The sequence below is a fragment of the Loxodonta africana genome, chromosome 1, assembly GCF_030014295.1.
Source record: "Loxodonta africana isolate mLoxAfr1 chromosome 1, mLoxAfr1.hap2, whole genome shotgun sequence".
Lineage (NCBI taxonomy): Eukaryota > Metazoa > Chordata > Mammalia > Proboscidea > Elephantidae > Loxodonta > Loxodonta africana.
In genome coordinates, this window is record NC_087342.1 from 226,964,843 (window position 1) to 226,982,300 (window position 17,458).

At 44.7% G+C, this 17,458-nt stretch overlaps 1 protein-coding gene across 9 annotated transcripts in view; it reads left to right on the forward strand.

Annotated features, from left to right (window-relative positions):
- Positions 1–1,914: 1,914 nt before the first annotated feature.
- Positions 1,915–17,458, forward strand: part of ARID1B (AT-rich interaction domain 1B) — a 500,120-nt gene continuing 484,576 nt past the window's right edge. For all 9 annotated transcript variants that reach the window (XM_064292621.1, XM_064292627.1, XM_064292638.1 and 6 more), the window contains exon 1: positions 1,915–3,525. In XM_064292621.1, the coding sequence (XP_064148691.1) occupies positions 1,930–3,525 (1,596 nt within the window). In that variant the 5' untranslated portion in view covers positions 1,915–1,929. The remainder of the gene's footprint in view (positions 3,526–17,458) is intronic.

The following is a 17,458-nucleotide window of genomic DNA, read 5'->3' on the forward strand; positions in this document are numbered from 1 at the left end:
TGGTTTTCCAGCTGTTTGCGGAGAATTGCAATTTGTCGTTTCCATGCTGGATAATGACCCTTGGGTGTGCACCTGATCTCCCCCTCCCACCCACAATTAGCCCCCAGTTTTTTCCAGTCTATCCCTTTTTTTTAGGCATGTAACATATTTACTTACACTTGGTGAGGCAAACAAAAATAACCAGGGCAGTTGAAACAAACTAACCTACTTCTGACAAAAGTTGGAGAATGAAATGATTTCGCAAAACTACATTCTACCAAAATCATACAGATTATTTCAGCCAGCTTGACCTCTTGAAAGCTCTGGTTTCAAATGCTTTCTCTTGATGAAAACAGAGTGCACACCAGTAAAAGGTAACCACTGCTTGGGTTAAGAGGTCCTGCTGTCAAAGATATGTAAACTAGTACAGTGATAAATCGGCAAAACATTTAAAACATTGTGAAGTGATAATAGATATTTTTTAAAGAACAAAATATGAAAGGTTTCTACTTTAGGATTTGATGGGACCATTTTATATTATTGATCTTATATTTATATTTATTAAAGACAATGTCTACTATTTATTTTCGTTTTGTTTCCCATTACTCAACAATGAGCTCCTATCAGGAAGGTTGTTTACATTAACCTGTGAAACATGACGAAAGGTGCCACACGGATTTATGAAGACATGAGCTAAACATTAGCTGTTACTACGACGGCACTAGGAGTTAAGCTTTCGTCGGAAAGTTGTTTGGAGCATAACATACCACTCGACGTCTTTGAGGCTTTTTCCCTTTAAACAGAGGACATACACTTGTGGAGCAATTTTCATTGATAAGCCTAGAGGCAAATGCGAGGTGCCTTGAAAACTAGTTATATCAACAGTATCTTTGGGGCAGGTACAGCACAAGGAAAGCATTTATTGAGTACCTGCTGTGTACAGGGCACAGCGCTCCTGGAATTCACCGGAAACGTTTCCTCATTTTGCCGTTTGAAAAAGTTGTGGGAACTACGTGGAGGGACCAAAATCAAATCAGAGGGGCTAAGATTCTGAAAAATGACAGAACTACTGGAAGACACAGTGCTTTTGCACAGATTACCCAAATATTTTTCTTTTTTCCGTCGGTTCTTCGTAACCTTTGAGTTCGACAGACAACTTTGTTCCCGAGCCCTTTTCTCTCTTTTGTCTGCTCGTCAGACTCGTTTTCCACCTTTGTACCGTGCCTTCTCGATGGGAAAACAAACCGGCGAACGCCCGGTTGGCAAGGAGACCGAGGCCCGGGGAGCGTGCAGCCGCCCTCGGCCCGGCCGGCCAGCCCGGTGCCCGGCGACGAGCGCCCGGCGGGCGGCTGGTGGCGGCGGCGGCGCTGGCTGAGTCCAGTCCGCGTTTTGCGAGTGCGCGGAGTAATCAGAAGTGGATAATAGTTGCTCGGGCTCGCGCGGCTCCCTCGCGTGCCATGCTGGGCCCGATAGGCTCCGGCAGCCGTGTGTGTACCCATATCCGGGTTAGGGAGGAAAGGAGAAAAGTTTCATTTAAACCTGAACTCAAAACTTTCACCATGAGAGCCCACAGCAGGAACAGGCCCAGACCGTGAGGCTCGACCCGCAGCTCGTAAGGCGCCCGGCCGGGGGGGCTCGCCGGAGTCGGCGCGGGCGTGGGATGCGCGCAGGAGGGGCCGCGGCCTGAAGTCGGGTCCCCCCGCCCCGCCGCCAGCCTCGCGCGCCTCGCCGGCGATCATGGCCGCGCGGGCAGCGGCGGCGGCTCGGGCGCGGGCGGGCAGCAGCGAGCGGCGGGCGCCCCCCGGGCCGCGGCCGGCGGCGCTCGGGGCCCGGGACCCGGAGGCGGGCGCGCGCGGCGTGGCGGCGCCCGGGCCCATGCTGGGGGGCGGCGACGGCGGCGGCCTGAATAATGTGCACCACCACCCCCTGCACCCCCATAATGAACTGAACATGGCCCACAGCGCGAGCGCCGCCGCCGCCGCCGGCAGTAACGCCAAGAGCGGCGGCTCCGAGGCGGCTCTCAAGGAGAGTGCAAGCGCCGCCGCGCTGTCCTCCTCCTCCTCGGCGGCGGCGGCGTCCTCCTCTTCCTCCGCCTCGGTCCCGGGCTCAGCCATGGAGACGGGGCTGCTCCCCAACCACAAACTGAAAGCCGTTGGCGAGGCCCCCGCTGCACCGCCCCACCAGCAGCACCACCACCATCACCATGCCCACCACCACCACCACCACCATGCCCACCACCTCCACCACCACCACGCACTCCAGCAGCAGCTAAACCAGTTCCAGCAGCAGCAGCAGCAGCAGCAGCAGCAGCAACATCCCATTTCCAACAACAACAGCCTCGGCGGCGGCGGCGGCGGCGGCCACCACGGCGCGGGCGGCGGCGGCGCGGCTCAGCCGGGTCCCGACATGGAGCAGCCGCAACATGGAGGCGGCGGCGGCGGCAAGGACAGTGTCGTGGGCAGCCAGGCCGAAGCCCCGGGCCAGCCTCTGCTGAGCAAGCCGGGCGACGAGGACGACGCACCGCCCAAGATGGGGGAGCCGGCGGGCGGCCGCTACGAGCACCCGGGCCTGGGCGCCCTGGGCGCGCAGCCGCCGCCGCCGAGCGCCGTGTCCGGGGGCGCCGTGCCCGGGGGCGCCGTGTCCGGCGGCGCCGTGCCCGGGGGCGCCGGCGGCGGCGGCCCGGCGGCCGTCCCGGAGTTTAATAATTACTACGGCAGCGCTGCCCCTGCCAGCGGCGGCCCCGGCGGCCGCGCTGGGCCTTGCTTTGATCAACATGGCGGACAACAAAGCCCCGGGATGGGCATGATGCGCTCTGCCTCAGCCGCCGCCGGGGCCCCCAGCAGCATGGAGCCCCTGCAGAACTCGCACGAAGGGTACCCTAACAGCCAGTACAACCATTATCCGGGCTACAGCCGGCCCAGCGCGGGAGGCGGCGGCGGCGGCGGCGGAGGAGGAGGAGGCAGCGGAGGAGGAGGAGGAGGAGGAGGAGGAGCGGGAGCTGTGGCGGCGGCGGCCGCGGCGGCGGCGGCAGCAGCAGCAGGAGGCGGCGGCAGCGGCGGCGGCTATGGGGGCTCGGCCGCGGGGTACGGGGCGCTGAGCTCCCCCCGGCAGCAGGGCGGCGGCATGATGATGGGCCCCGGGGGCGGCGGGGCCGCGAGCCTCAGCAAGGCGGCCGCCGGCGCGGCGGCGGGGGGCTTCCAGCGCTTCGCCGGGCAGAACCAGCACCCGTCGGGGGCCACCCCGACCCTTAACCAGCTGCTCACCTCGCCCAGCCCCATGATGAGGAGCTACGGCGGCAGCTACCCCGACTACAGCAGCCCCAGCGCGCCGCCGCCGCCGCCGCCGCCGTCGCAGCCCCAGTCCCAGGCGGCGGCGGCGGCGGGGGCGGCGGCGGCGGGAGGCCAGCAGGCGGCCGCGGGCATGGGCTTGGGCAAGGACCTGGGCGCCCAGTACGCCGCCGCCAGCCCGGCCTGGGCGGCCGCGCAACAAAGGAGCCACCCGGCGATGAGCCCCGGCCACCCCGGACAGCCCATGGGCCGACCCCAGGTAACGCGCCGGCCGGGCCTGCTTCCGCCCGGCGGCCTCGCGCGCTCGCGGCCCTAGTTTCTTTCTTTCGGGTTTACTTTTTTTCCGTCTCCTCTCGGGGGGAGGTGGGGGCGAGATTCCGGAGCCATTTCGCTCGCGGCCGCCTCGCCCGGGAGGCCGGGGCGCGCACAATGTCCGCCTCGCGGTCCGGCGCTCGGCGGGGACGCGCGGGCGGGCCGGCGGCACCATGGAGGCGGCGCACCCCGCCCCAGCCCCCAGGCCTGCGCTCGGCCGCGGGGAGGCAGTTGGGGCGGCGGGGCCGGCTCGGGCGCTTTGGTGGGGCAGCCTGCCCCTCGCCAGTGGGTCCGAGGGGAACGGGGACCAGATTCCCTCGTTAGCGCTAGCGCTGCGCTTTAACTAGAAGGACGGAGAACTTTCTCCACCTCCAACCACGTCGCGTGGAACGGCAGGGGAGGTGAGCTAGCTTCCTGACCAGCCGAGTGTGCGGCTCCTGGTTGTGGAGAACCGCCTCTAACTAGAGCACTCGCGGATGTTCGGTGCGGCCTGCCGGCCTGAACGTTGAGGAGCGAAAATAATACCGAAACGTGCAACTGCGTGGAGGCAAAATACTCTAAAATATATCGATTCCTTCCTAAGGACAGCCAGTGAGATCCATCTTTCGGCTCAGGGGCAGCCCGAAAGGAGTCACCTTCACAGAGGCTGTGTTCAAGGACCACATTCCGAATAAATCGAACTTGTTTTGGTCGAGGATCCTGCAAACCTTTTATTAGGCAAATCCAGTAACATGCCAGACCCGTGGCAGTGAGCTATTTGGGTCGTATTTATTTGGATTTTCTGTGTTCCGCTGTCACCCCAGCCCCACGACGTTATTGGGAAGTGTCCTGCACTCTGGCTGTTTCTTGCTGGTAGGCTGAGCCTAAAGACTGACTCGATCTCCTTTGCGAGGTTTGGAATTTGAATTGTGGAGGTAAACTGGCTGTAAGAGTCTCCAGACAGCTGCCTCGGAGTTGACATCTAATCCGCCATCTGATTGGCTCCCCTCTCACCATTGGGCATTTAGCGCTGCTGATGTAAATAGACGTGCTCGGCAGTACAGTCACAAAAATCCTTGCCACAAATAATAACCCAGCTCTATTGCAAGCAGATGTAAGGTTGAATATGATTTAAAGCTTCATTTATTATGAGTCGGAGTTATTAATAAGAAGATTAAGTATATAAAAACATTATGCTGGTGTCTAGCGTTGAGCATTTGCAAAATTAAGTTCTTTGATGACAACCTTTCAGTATGAACATTGCATAGATCACGGACTTTAATTGTAGGGTGAGGATATGTTAATTGAAACATAAGGAAACCAGGAATTTTTAACCAATTTTTGGATTCAGAAAGCTTTTATGGGATTCGTAAAGCTTTTCTAAAAGCCTGCCCTTTACAGATTTGACCATGGGGGGGGGGGAACAATTGAGCCGTATTAGAACACATATTTAATATAAAATTAAAAATTTCAAGCTTCTGATAACGCAGCAGTATCATTTGGTGATGTTTATTTAGTTTTATAACAAGGTTAAAGTTATATTTCTATTGATTTGTGTTTTAACGTTTCTGACCATTTGTAGATGAAGAATATTAGTTAGAATTGACATTATATTTTAAAAAAATGAAATGAGAAAGCTAAGTAAATTTTGCAGTCGAAAGGAAAAGCGGATATTCCTTTGAAATACTAAAAATCATTTTTTGTTTGCCTCTGATTCGAAATGCCTCAAGAATCTGGTTTTTTTTCCTCTTGATTATTTTGTTAGATTAGGTAATGTGAGCCTCATTTGAATTGCTTATACAATGAATTAGGAAAAGCTCGATTAATAGCAAGTTGTACTGGGTATGTTTTTTCCAAATAATTTTTTTATTATTTATTATTTATAGCTATCTTAATGCTGTGGAAGTGTTAAGATGCTAATCTGTTAGAAGTAAATTTCAGTGGTTGTGTATATGTTTTTACCCAACCCATTTATTTTAGGAAGGTGTATTTTAATTATAATCATGTATTACAGGATAGTGAACATATCTTAAAGGAGAGACTTGTCAGAGAGAATCAAAGACTGAATTTAACAAATGCTGTGTGAATCCTAAGCTGAATATTTTTGTTCACTGTTTTCAAATCTTTAGTTATTGGAGTTTTACTTTTAACAATAATGTATTTTCCTATTCTTGGTAGAAAACTTGCAATTTCAATTTTCATTGTTGATTTGCCCAAGTGAAAACGTTATAGAGAGGGCTCATGTAAGGAAACTCCTGTAATAGATTTAAAAAAGATTTGTTTTCTCAACTGCTTTTAAAGGTGCAGTTTAAAAACTCATATCTTTGTAAACCAGAGACGAATGAAGTTAGAGGCAGATGTCAGTCTGTGTTACTTTGGAGTATTATTTTTTCGTGGTAGAAATCATTTCAGGTATTTTATTTTCTTGGAATGAGAGTAGATCCATTATATCTGCAGTGTGACCCTTGAGAATATTTTTTTTGTTGTTGTTTTTTGGGGTGGATAAAGTGATGGACATATGACCTAGATTCACAGATTTCTTCTGTGTATCGTATAACATGTGGGATGTGTCTTTTTCATACTTTTTTTTTTGAAGGCTAGTATTATTTAATATTCTTTATGATACCTATGCTAAGAAACAGTCACTTGTCCAAAATATTAAATCACTGCATAACTATAGGTCATAACAGACCATTAAATCACGCTGTTAAATGATGAAATTTTCTTGTGGCTTTTAATAGATGTTTTGGTTTCATTTTTGATTTTAGGAAATGGCTTATACTGGGTAGGAAATGTTTTTGTAATTGGGAACAAAACATACATTGTAGGAAGAGGGTCTTTTTTAAAAGTGAAATAAGGGAAATAAGCCAAACAAAACGATAGTTTCTTGGCGGATTTTTGTGAGATAAGGATTTGTATAGAGCAGTCTCAGAAGGAATGCTGAGGTCTGCTCCCGTAGATTTTGTAACGTCCACATTTGTACTGAATTCCGTTCATGCTATTTTAAACTTAGTTTCATAGAGTACATACAATGTAATGATAAAAAAAATTTAAATCACTTAGAAATAAATTATTGAAAGAAGAGTAATTTAATTGGCTTACAAAGCAGGCAGCTACACATTGGTTCCTGATTGTCTTAAAGCATGTATACAATACATTATACCACGGCTCCTCTCTGCCTCTCCCAGTGAACTCTTAGGCTATCTGATACTTTGAATTTTGTAAAGAAAAATTTGTGGCCTAAATTTATATATTTGCTAAGGTATAGAGATGGTTATTATGTAGTCAGATTGGTGGGCTTAGTAACTGGCTCATAGAAAAGGCCTATTGTTTAAAAAACATCAACAAAAAAGAAAACATAACAAAAATGTAATTTTCTGTTGTTCTAGGTTATATAGGAAGAAATGCGCGGTTTAAAATTGCTTGCGTTGGGGATCCTTATTTCTCTGCTACTTACTTTCGGCATTTAAAAAAAAATAGTAATCACTCTTTAAGACAGATATACTATAATGTATGCTTGTATTTACATAAAATTGATAAGAATATTCCATAGAACAACAGTCTTACCTTGGGTGTGTAGTGAGAAACGTTGATGCCTCTTTTTTCTGTGGTTTTGCTATTTATAAACATTTAGGAATGAACTTGGTAAGGCTTTTTATATGTGTTCCGTTTTCCCCAATGTCATGTGGTATCAAAAGTATCAGCAGTGTGCTGTGGATGTGGGAAAAACTCAGATCACACTTGAACACCTCCCCTCTGAATATGGTGTTCCTTTTTTAGAATCGAAGAGCGTAAGAATAGCATGAATTTTGGTTTGAGACACGATTTTAAAAATTTAAGACAACGTAGAATAAGACTCAATATAAACTCGTTTGACAGTTTCAGTAGACATAGGCACGCTTTAAAGAATATAGGTGTAATAGAATGGGGTTGAGTTTTCAGTTCTATTTCTTATTATTGGACTTTATCTCTTTATGATTTAGGGGAGGAGGTAGTCTGAAAAGATGACTTCTGATGTAATAGGAGCGTACTTATTTCCCTGGAATAAATACCAATTTATGACAGGCAGCCCGGAAAGATGGCGATTTATTTATTTAACCCTGTCGTCTCCTAGGAAGAGAGTAGTTTGATTTAAAATTTGTTAGGGTCTGTACAGTTCTGCTGCTTATCTTGAAGACTGATTTGGGAATGTAAATTTCAGATGTATTGGGATAGGAAACCGTCTTAGCTTTTTGCCCGGTGACCTAGATCTGGAGGCTTGTGTCGCTGCACTAGACTTTGACACTCCTGAGTTAATGCAGCTCTGTGCTTTGATCCATATTTGTGCAAAAGGGAACTAATACTTCACTCATGTCATTTTCATTTTGGGATGTGCATAGATTTATAAATTCAAGGTTGATATTTATGTTTTATAGAACTGGTGTGTTACTTAAAACAGCAGATTTATGGAGGCTAAAAATGAATATTAATAAAACTCGAGTTCCATGAACTTTTTTTTTGCACAATATTTAGATTTTTAAGATGACTGTTACAAAATCTTCATGGCATTTTGTAATGCTGTTTATGCGTCATCGTCACATCGTGGCCTCGGCCTTTTTGGAATTGGGTAGTGTTAAATCGTTTGCCTTGTCCGAGATGTCCTTTTATCAGGGGGTTTTTGCAGGTTCTGTGTGGCTCTGTGAAGTGGTGCTGCGCCCTGGCCGTGTCTGCTTGCTGCTAAGGGATTCTGGTCCTCATTCCCTGTGGTGTGGGGAGAAGTACCAGGCAAAACCGTATATATATAAATGTATCAGAGATGTCAGACTGCTCTAAAATACTGCTTTTTCCAACTAGAGGCTGTTTATACAAGACTAAGAGAACCTTTTTGTTTAATTGGGTGATTGAGTGGCTTAATTCTAATTTAAAACCTGGTATATACAGTAGTGACTTTTCCTTTTAGAAATCTTATCAAAGGAAAATGACTTGGGTTTCACTTTGGTGTCATTATCTAGATATTATTAAGTATCCACTTGTTTGGCCTTATGCTAACATCTGAATGAATGAAATCATTACTATACAGATACTGTGGTTTTAACTTAACAGTTCACTTTGAGTGACCCAGTGAATTTAACAAAATAGAGTATGTGTTTCCAAAGTAACTTTTTATCAAACATGTTCTATTTTCCAAGTCTTTAACTTGGGTTAATTGTAAGAAAACTATTTCCATAGATTTACTTACTTGAATTGGGTCTAGCAGGCAGTGTTCAAACCCATTTTTGTATGGATCAATGCCAAAAATATTAGAAAACTTGTGAGTTTGACAGATGAACTAATGATGAAATTAATTTGTTTCTCGAATGGTATTTATTGCTAGGAAAGAAAGCCCTGAAATCTTAATCGTATCCAGTTTACCAATTGCCAAAACCAAACCCACTGTAATCAAGTTGATTCTGACTCATAGCGACCCTATAGGACAGAGTATAACTGCCCGGTAGGGTTTCCAAGGCTGTAAATCTTTAGGGAAGCTACCACATCATTTTCTCCTGCGGAGCGGCTGGTGGATTCTAAATGCTGACCTTTGAGTTAGCCGACCTCTGGGTTAGCAACCTAGCGCTTAACCACTGCCCCATCAGGACTCTTAGTTTTCTCTTAGACCCTCCAGTTTTCATGATTAAAATTAGATGAAGGTAGATGACAGCAGAATTTGGAATAGATATGTCACAGCAAGACCAAAAACGAAACCTGTTGCTATCCAGTTGAGTCTGACTCATAGTGATCCTATGTAGCCTTTCCAGAGCTGTAATCGTTAGAAAGTGGAGTGGCTGGTGGGTTTGCACCGCCAGATTTTCGGTTAGCAGCCCAGTGTTTAACCACTGTGACACCAGGACTCTACCACAGCAAGAAAGTCCTTTTGAATTAAACTAGACGCCACTTCTGCTGACCATCTTCTGCAGAGTACACTTCTTATCGCCTCCTTTGGGCCTTGATGGCAGATGCATCTTGAGAACTAGACAGGAAGCCATTCCTTGTTAGGTGGCTCTGGAAGGGAAGCCGTATTTGATGAAATCTAGAAGAGAATCCTAGAGCATAATAATAATAATAAAAAGAAAAAACCAAGCCCGTTGCCATAGAGTCAATTCTGACTCATAGCGACCCTGTAGGACAGAGTAGAACTGTTCCACAGGGTTCCCAAGGATGTGAACTGCCAACTTTTCGATTAGCAGCTAAGCTGTTAACCACTGTGCCACCAGGGCACCAGAGCGTAATAGTACCACGTTATTTTTTTTGTAATGGCATGCTAAAAAAATGTACTTTTTCTTCATGTGAGACTTTAAAATTCAGTTATTTATGTATATTGTAAGCAAAATAACCTTAGTTTTATAACCACTTATCTTGCCACTTTGTGTATTAGTAAGTTCTCCCTCAAATGCTCCATAGGAATGTGAATGGCTTTTTGTTGTTTTTAAAGTCTGTAACTTCCAGTTTTAACTTTGGAGTAGTTGTCCCAGATTTCGCCTATTTGGAAATGTATATTGTGTTAGGTCAGTTGTTTCGTGGTCAGCTGCTATTAAAAGGTCAGAAGCAGGATTTTGGAGCCTTTCCCCTTAGCTGTTTGGAGTATGTTGATGTGGGGAACTTTGAACTTCCCTCTTCTTATTTCTTTCACCTTTTATGTTTTTAACTTCTTTTTTTTTAAATTGGTTTTATCTTTTTACTATTAGTGAAAATCATTTACAGTGGTAATTTTTTTCTGGTTTTCCTGTTTTTAAGTTGGGCACCTCCATCCCTACCATAACGCAGCCAGCCAATCCAGGTGATGCTGTTTGCTTTTTCGTAGTGCCCTCTGCCCCAGAATTTGTGCACCCCTCTCATGTTTTTAATATTTAATCTTCTGCAAAACTCCAGAAATTCCTTGTATGTGGAAAAATTAGTAAATTGAGATGACTGGCCTTTTAATGAGATTTTAGAGGGGGCTGCAAAAGGGACTTCTTAGATCCTAGTTAGTCTTCCTCAGAACAGGCTTTTTTGTGTAAAATATTGGAATTGTATTTTAGTCGCTATTGATGCTGGTATGTAGTCCCATCTTTACACCATCAGTTATATGCTTTAACCTTATCGCTGGATTCCACGGAGGGCCCAGAGAAAATGGACTGCTATCTAAGAGCTTGTACTGGGAAGCAATAATTATTTCCTTGAGGTGTAAACATTTAACGTGTGTGTGCTGAGAGGTTTATGCTGGATACATACCTACTCGAGACGATCAGCTGGCAAATATTTATCAAGCACCCCTTTTCTTAATCAGCCCGGTGCCGGATGCAGATGAGAGCTGGGGTTGGGATCGCTCTGCTCTGGGCGGCTGCACGTAGAGATCCCGCCAGCTGTTCTTCCCACTGTACCTGGGTCACGGTATTTTTGGCATCATTTGCTTAGAACGGGCTCATTTTAACACAGTGTAAATAGCAACCGTGTGGGTCAGCAGTCTGTTTGCATGCCTTTTTTGGGTGGGGGAGTAGATTTTGGCAAAACAAGTAATTGTAGATTGTTGTGATCCAGTTGATGTGATCCAGTGACTCTTTGCCATTTCTACAACTCAGTTACTGGCTTTGTGCCGGAGCAGAGGATAGATCCACTGCAGAGAGTAATAACTAAAAGAATGGAAATATAATCACTTTAAATTTATATACAACAGCTCTTTTCCCTTTTCTCAGTTTTCTACATTACATAGGCTCTTGGAAAAAAAGTTTAAACAGTCTGCTCAGATTTAGGAAGATACTTAGATGGCTGGAGTATTTTTGGTAACTGTTTAGATAATGTATGCTGGCTGAGGAGTAAATTCAGCTACTGCTTCTGGGTCCTGAAATAAACCTTTCAGAAAGCGAGGCATTGGTGATTAGTGGAGGCTGTTCCAGAATTCTCAGCATCGTCTGTTTCGCTCTCCACAGAGAAGTTAAACCACTCACCGTACTTCATAACCTTATTTTGAAATGATAGGTAAATCTAAATTTCATTGAGAATCTGGCATCTAATTTCTGAAAATTGAAGAACCAAACTTTAAGATTTGGTGAATCTGTATTTACACACATCAAGCGATAAACCTACCTTAACGTCCTTTAAATTTTCTGCTTCTAGTTTGTAGTTTTTATAATAAATTCCCTTACCAGCGAATTCACTTTACTGGATGAATTATAAATGAACTTGGAAACAAATGTAAAACATTGTTGCTTGCTGAGCAAGTATCTTTCTGAAGAAGCAAATGTATTTCTCAGGGAACCTGGTATGTTTGCTGTATACTAGTTTATTTCTGTAATTAGGAGGGTGAGGGTTTGTGTGAGGGTAAGAATGTATCACAAGGCATCCTGACCCTTGGGAAGGGCATGGGCTCGGCATTGGTCAGCTCTTGTTGGTTTGTAGACTTCTGCGCCCATTTTCTTTCTGCGGGTGGGCAGAGCCTCAGTTTCCTGACCTGTAATGTTGCTTGTGGGCAGTGTTGTGGAAAACATTCCATGAGGCAAGAGGTGAAAACCATGTGGTGTTTGACCATGGCACCTCTTTCTCCTCTCTCCTTCTGACTCTGGTCTCGTGAAGGGGCGTAGGCACTTGTTCTCTCCTGGCCCTGCCATCCTTCCTCCATCTAGAGATGATACCTAGGCCCTCCCAACTTCAAAATTCTGTGTTCCTTTGAAGCTTTTCTTTTGTATTTTTGAAATATATAGTGCCTAACCAGCTATGAAGCCCTGGTGGCGCAGTGGTTAAGAGCTACGGCTGCTAACCAAAAGGTTGGCAGTTTGAATCCACCAGCTGCTCCTTAGAGATTCTATGGGGCGGTTCTACCCTGTCTTTAGGGTCGCTGTGTTTCGGAATCCATGCGATGGGAACAAGCTTTTTTTTTTTAAACCAGCTATGAAGAGCCCTGGGGGTGTAGTGGTTAAGCTCTCGTCTGCTAACGGAAAGGTCCGCCATTCGAACCTACCAGCCGCTCTGCGAGAAAAAGATCTGGCAGTTTGCTTCCATAAAGATTTACAGCCTTGGAAACCCTATGGGGCAGTTCTGTTCTGCTCTCCAGGGTCGTTATGAGTGGAATTGACCCCATGGCAGTGGGTTTGGTTTGGAATCAGCTATGTACCATGCAGCAGCTTATTGAATTGCACTAGGTTCTGGATGGGTTCAGTGAATACAAAGTGAGACCTAGGCAAATATTATATAAGTTTTGTGATTTCCACTTTAATTTCCCTTACAAAATGCATTTTGGTATTGATTGGGACTTGATTCGGATTAAGTCACATGAGTTGGCTTTGGCTCACTTGGAGAGCATACGGTGAACTGATGTCATTGGACCCAAGCCACTGCCCAGTTCAGTATTCCATTCTTAATATTAATTAAGTGAATTCTGTTCTCCGGCCAAGAATCATTCTACTTCCATGATCTGCAATAATGACTGGCTTTTTAGGGGGACTACATTTTGCAAAGGAACAAAGTTTCAGAAATTTAAAAATAAGCTGCTTTGAGATTTTGGGCAGTGATTTTGGCTTCTCCCTAGCTAAGTGTCTTCCTCTGTGTGTTCTTCAACTTCACTGAATACATGATCAGATTGGTCCTTAGCAAGATTGTACTGTGGTACAATATCAGAGAGATTTTAGGGCTACTTTTACGTAGTCAAAACAGAATGTTAAACCTGAAAATTCTAAGAGCTTGCCTCAGATATGTAGAGAATAGTTTCTTTCTTTACATGTACTGAGATTTATAAACGCATCAGGGACAAAATTTAATTTTATTATGAACAAATTCTTACTGAGCACCACTTGGTGCTTAAGATACAGAAATATAACATGATTCATAATTTTCCCTGGTGAATTATCATAGACTCCTGGTGTTTTACAAAGTAGAAATTAAATGGTTACATTATTCTTCTGCAGTTCTTACGCAGAAAGACTGTCTCCCTCAAAGTGCATCATCTAAGAAGTACTTGAAGGGTAGTTGATAATGTGTCCAAATTGAAATTTTCCAGATGAATGTGTTACACGTTTCCAGTACTAATGTCAAGGAACCTTGCTCAGTCTGTGTTTCTTTCTTTCGTGTGGAAGGTCGGTGTATTTGAAGATTGACTGTAGGTGCTATGGCACTGATGAGGAAGTGATCCTAATTTGGATTTTATTTTTGGTGTTATACATAAGGTGATTTTTCTGCTAGAGAAGTGACTTTATTGTGTTATTAGCTTGAAGGATTTAATATTCAGTTCTTTTAACTTCACTGTATTGAATAGGCTTCTTTATGCCAGAGCTTTGGGACTGTAGATTTGTATCACTGTAGCAAGAGCTTGGGCATCAGGCTATCATGGGCACTGACGGGCACCAGGCAGATGATTATAGAGGGTGCTGTGTTGGATGGTGGGTACCTCGGTGACCTGGGCTTGGATAAGCTGACAGCTCAGTGACTAAGCACAGGTAAACAGGCTACGCAGTACAGAGCACAGGGGGTCAGGATGGGGTAGGGTTTGCAGCCACAGGAACACATAGGAGGGGCGCCTCGCGTTGACCAGATTGGGGGTCGGCAGGAATGGGAAGGCTCCTTGGAGTGAATGAGGTCTAGTAAGTTAAGCCTGATCCGTGAGCAGAAGTTAACTTGGTGAAGAGGAGTGGGGTGGGGATGGAAGCAGGGGTAAGGGTAAGAGGCAGTGGTGGATGGGTGGGAGAGCCCAGGAAGATTGGATAGTTACTAGCTGTGTGACCTCAGGCAAGTTACTTCACCTCTCATGAGGTTTGTACTTTGCTCATTTCTAAAGTGGTGGGAAAGAATAACCGACCCATGGAATTGTTGTGAGAAATAGACTTTATAAAGAAACCCTGGTGGTGTAGTGGCTAAGTGCTACAGCTGCTAACCAAAAGGTCGGCAGTTCAAATCCACCAGGTGCTCCTCGGAAATTCTATGGGGGCAGTTCTACTCTGTACTGTAGGGTTGCTGTGAGTTGGAATGGACTCGACGACAAGGGGTTTGGTTTTGTTTTGGTTTGCTGTGCTGCCTGGCAATGAAAGGGACATTTTAATAGAGTGATAAGGAGCCAGATGCACTAGTTAATTTAACAGTCTTTCATCTTAAATAGTTAATATTTGAAGCTTATTTATAATGTAGATAGCTTCAGTTTTTTATTGCCCTGTATGCCTACACCTTGCCAAGTGTTTGGGAAAAGTAAGTTATTGATCAATTGATCATATTTCTAAAATGACTGCTGTAGTTTTTCTACTTTTTTTTGAAATTGGTAAGGGAAAATAAATTCAGATCAGTATTTGGAGAATTTAATTTCACCCCCATTAACAAAGACTTACTGACTGGACGTAGGGACGTTACACTAGATAGAAAGATAGGGAAGATTTGTGAGCTGTTAAAAATTGTATTGCTCACTGTTTAGCGTAGAGCAGTGTCCTTAGATTATTTCTGTGATTAAAACAAGTAAGATGGTCTGTGGAATAATTTTATTTTACTTACTATTTTGTTTAATTAGAAATATGGCTTGAATAACTCTGGCCTTATAAGCAATCCTAAATTTTGATTTGAGACAAGCTGATGGTATATAGACAACTTTCCAATTGGTGAAATAGATCTTTTGGTTTGACTTGATTTCTCTATGTGTTAAAAGTAGTTTATGTATTGCTAACTGTCTGAGGTACACCTGACCCAGGCCACGGTGTTTTCAGTCACCCCATATGCATGCAAAAGCTGACAGTGAATAAGGAAGATGGAAGAATAATCGATACATTTGAATTGAATTGTGGTGTTGGTGAAGAATATCGAATATATCATGGACTGGAAGAGGTACAGCCAGAGTGCTTCTTAGAAGCAAGCACGGTGAGACTTCGTCTCATGTATTTTTGGACATGTTATCAGGAGGGATCAGTCCCTGGAGAAGGACATCATGCTTGGTGGTGAAGTAGAGGGTGAGTGAAAAAGAGGAAGACCCTCCATGAGATGGATTGACACAGTGGCTGCAATAATGGGCTCAAATACAGTAGCGATTGTGAGGATGGCACAGGACCAGGCAGTGTTTTGTTCTGTTGTGCGTAGGGTCGCTGTGGGTCAGAACCGACTGGACAGCACCTAACAACTGTCTAAACCGCCAACTTCCTGTATTCATTTGGCCAATAGAGAAAACACTTAGGCAGAGGCCTGCTTTGTGAAAGCCTGACTCTCCGTTTCGCCCGGTGTGCCTCGTGTGTGGCCGACTTGTCCTCCTTCTCCATTGTGACGTTCGTCAAGATATGAGCGCTTTAAAGCAGCAGTGGTTTACTTTTATTCTACAATTTGTGAAGATAGGACAGAAAGGCAGCCTTGTGTTTGGTATTTTATCATGCATTAAGTTCCTGTTATTTACCAGATTGCTATATTACTAATGAAGAGAGTGAGAAGAATGGAAGGAAATGGAGAAGGTGAAATTTTATATCAAAAAAGTGTGTTCAGACACCTTAAAAGAACATGCTTTTTGAGTCTAAATACCTTTTCTTGGTCTAAGTAGTTTCATGCTTCATTGAAAAACTAATGCAAAGAATTTGTAATCAGCTGTTAAGATATTTGTGCCAACTGGCTGTCAGTATGTTAAAGCTTTTCTTGGTGCATCTAGAAATTCTGTAGAAATGCATTTTATTAAGAAGGAGGTGTCCTAGCACTGGTTGAACTTGGTAAAGTGGAAATCTGGATTTGATTTGCATATGTAGTATTTTTTAGGGACTCTCAGAGTTTCGCACATGAAGTCAACTAGGTAGTGTGCACGGCATCACATGATCAAAATATTTTTCCCCTCGCTGCTGCCAGAAGCTATCTATTGCTTTTCAACAATCTTACTTGTTGGGCATCATGCCAAGATGTTTAAGACAACCCCTTACGTGAGCTGTTCCATTCTTAACCTCTTTGACTGAAGTGCCGTGACCTTCACATATGTAGATTAGCCATGTGCTCTGTGAATTGAAACTTGCTGCCTCAGGAAGAAAGGGTTTTTCTTTTTATTCTGCTGGGAATTTGACAGCCATTCATCCCTGACCTGGGCAGAGGTAATGCAAGGAAATTGGATTCAAATGGAACGCAGGCAGATAACATAGGGAAGCAGCGGGAACGGGGGGGGGGGGGGGGGTGCTTCCACTGCGCTGGGGATGAAAAGACTCCGTGGTGTGATACTGCGCTGATTTGAAGGACTTGAAAAGCAACGATGGATGAATGGATGAATTTTGAAACAGTGTCTTAAAAAAAACAAAATAAAATTCTTTAACAAGATTGTCATTTTGGGCATTTCTACTTAGTTTTGACTTGAATCTTTCTCTTCCTTTCCATGCTAGATTTTTTTAAATTTTTATTTATTAATACTACTACTTGAGAATTAAATAATTTTAATATCATGGGCAATCATGGGCTTGAATACATTTCATTTAGACGAGCCTGTCAGAGGTACAAGTTGTTAGTTGGAGAGGAATGCATGACCTGTATCTGGAAGGATCAGCATATTTCGCTGTCTTTGTTCTAATTTTGGCATGAAGTGATAGATTTTTTTTTTCATCATGTGTTCGTTCTTACTCAGTTTTAGAATGATTAATAAAAATAATTAACAAACCGAGCTTTGGGATTTTTGTTAGACAAGACTAGTTTTAAAGAATGTTTCTCTTTGCCTTGTTCATAAACATCATGTGTGAAATTAAAGTAAAAACTCACATATAAATAATTGTCATGATGCTTGACTAGGTTGACAGGACAGATTATTAAGAAGGAAAGTTCTCACTATGAGGGTGATGGGTCTGAAGTGGTGCTCCAACTAATTTCATAGGAAAAGGCGGGGCCGTGAGAGCAGTCAGAATTCATGAGCACTTTTTTGTGCTTTCCCTCGTACCTTAGGGTTTATGGAGTATTGTGGGTCACAGCACAGGCGCTGCGGAGGCACTGTAGAT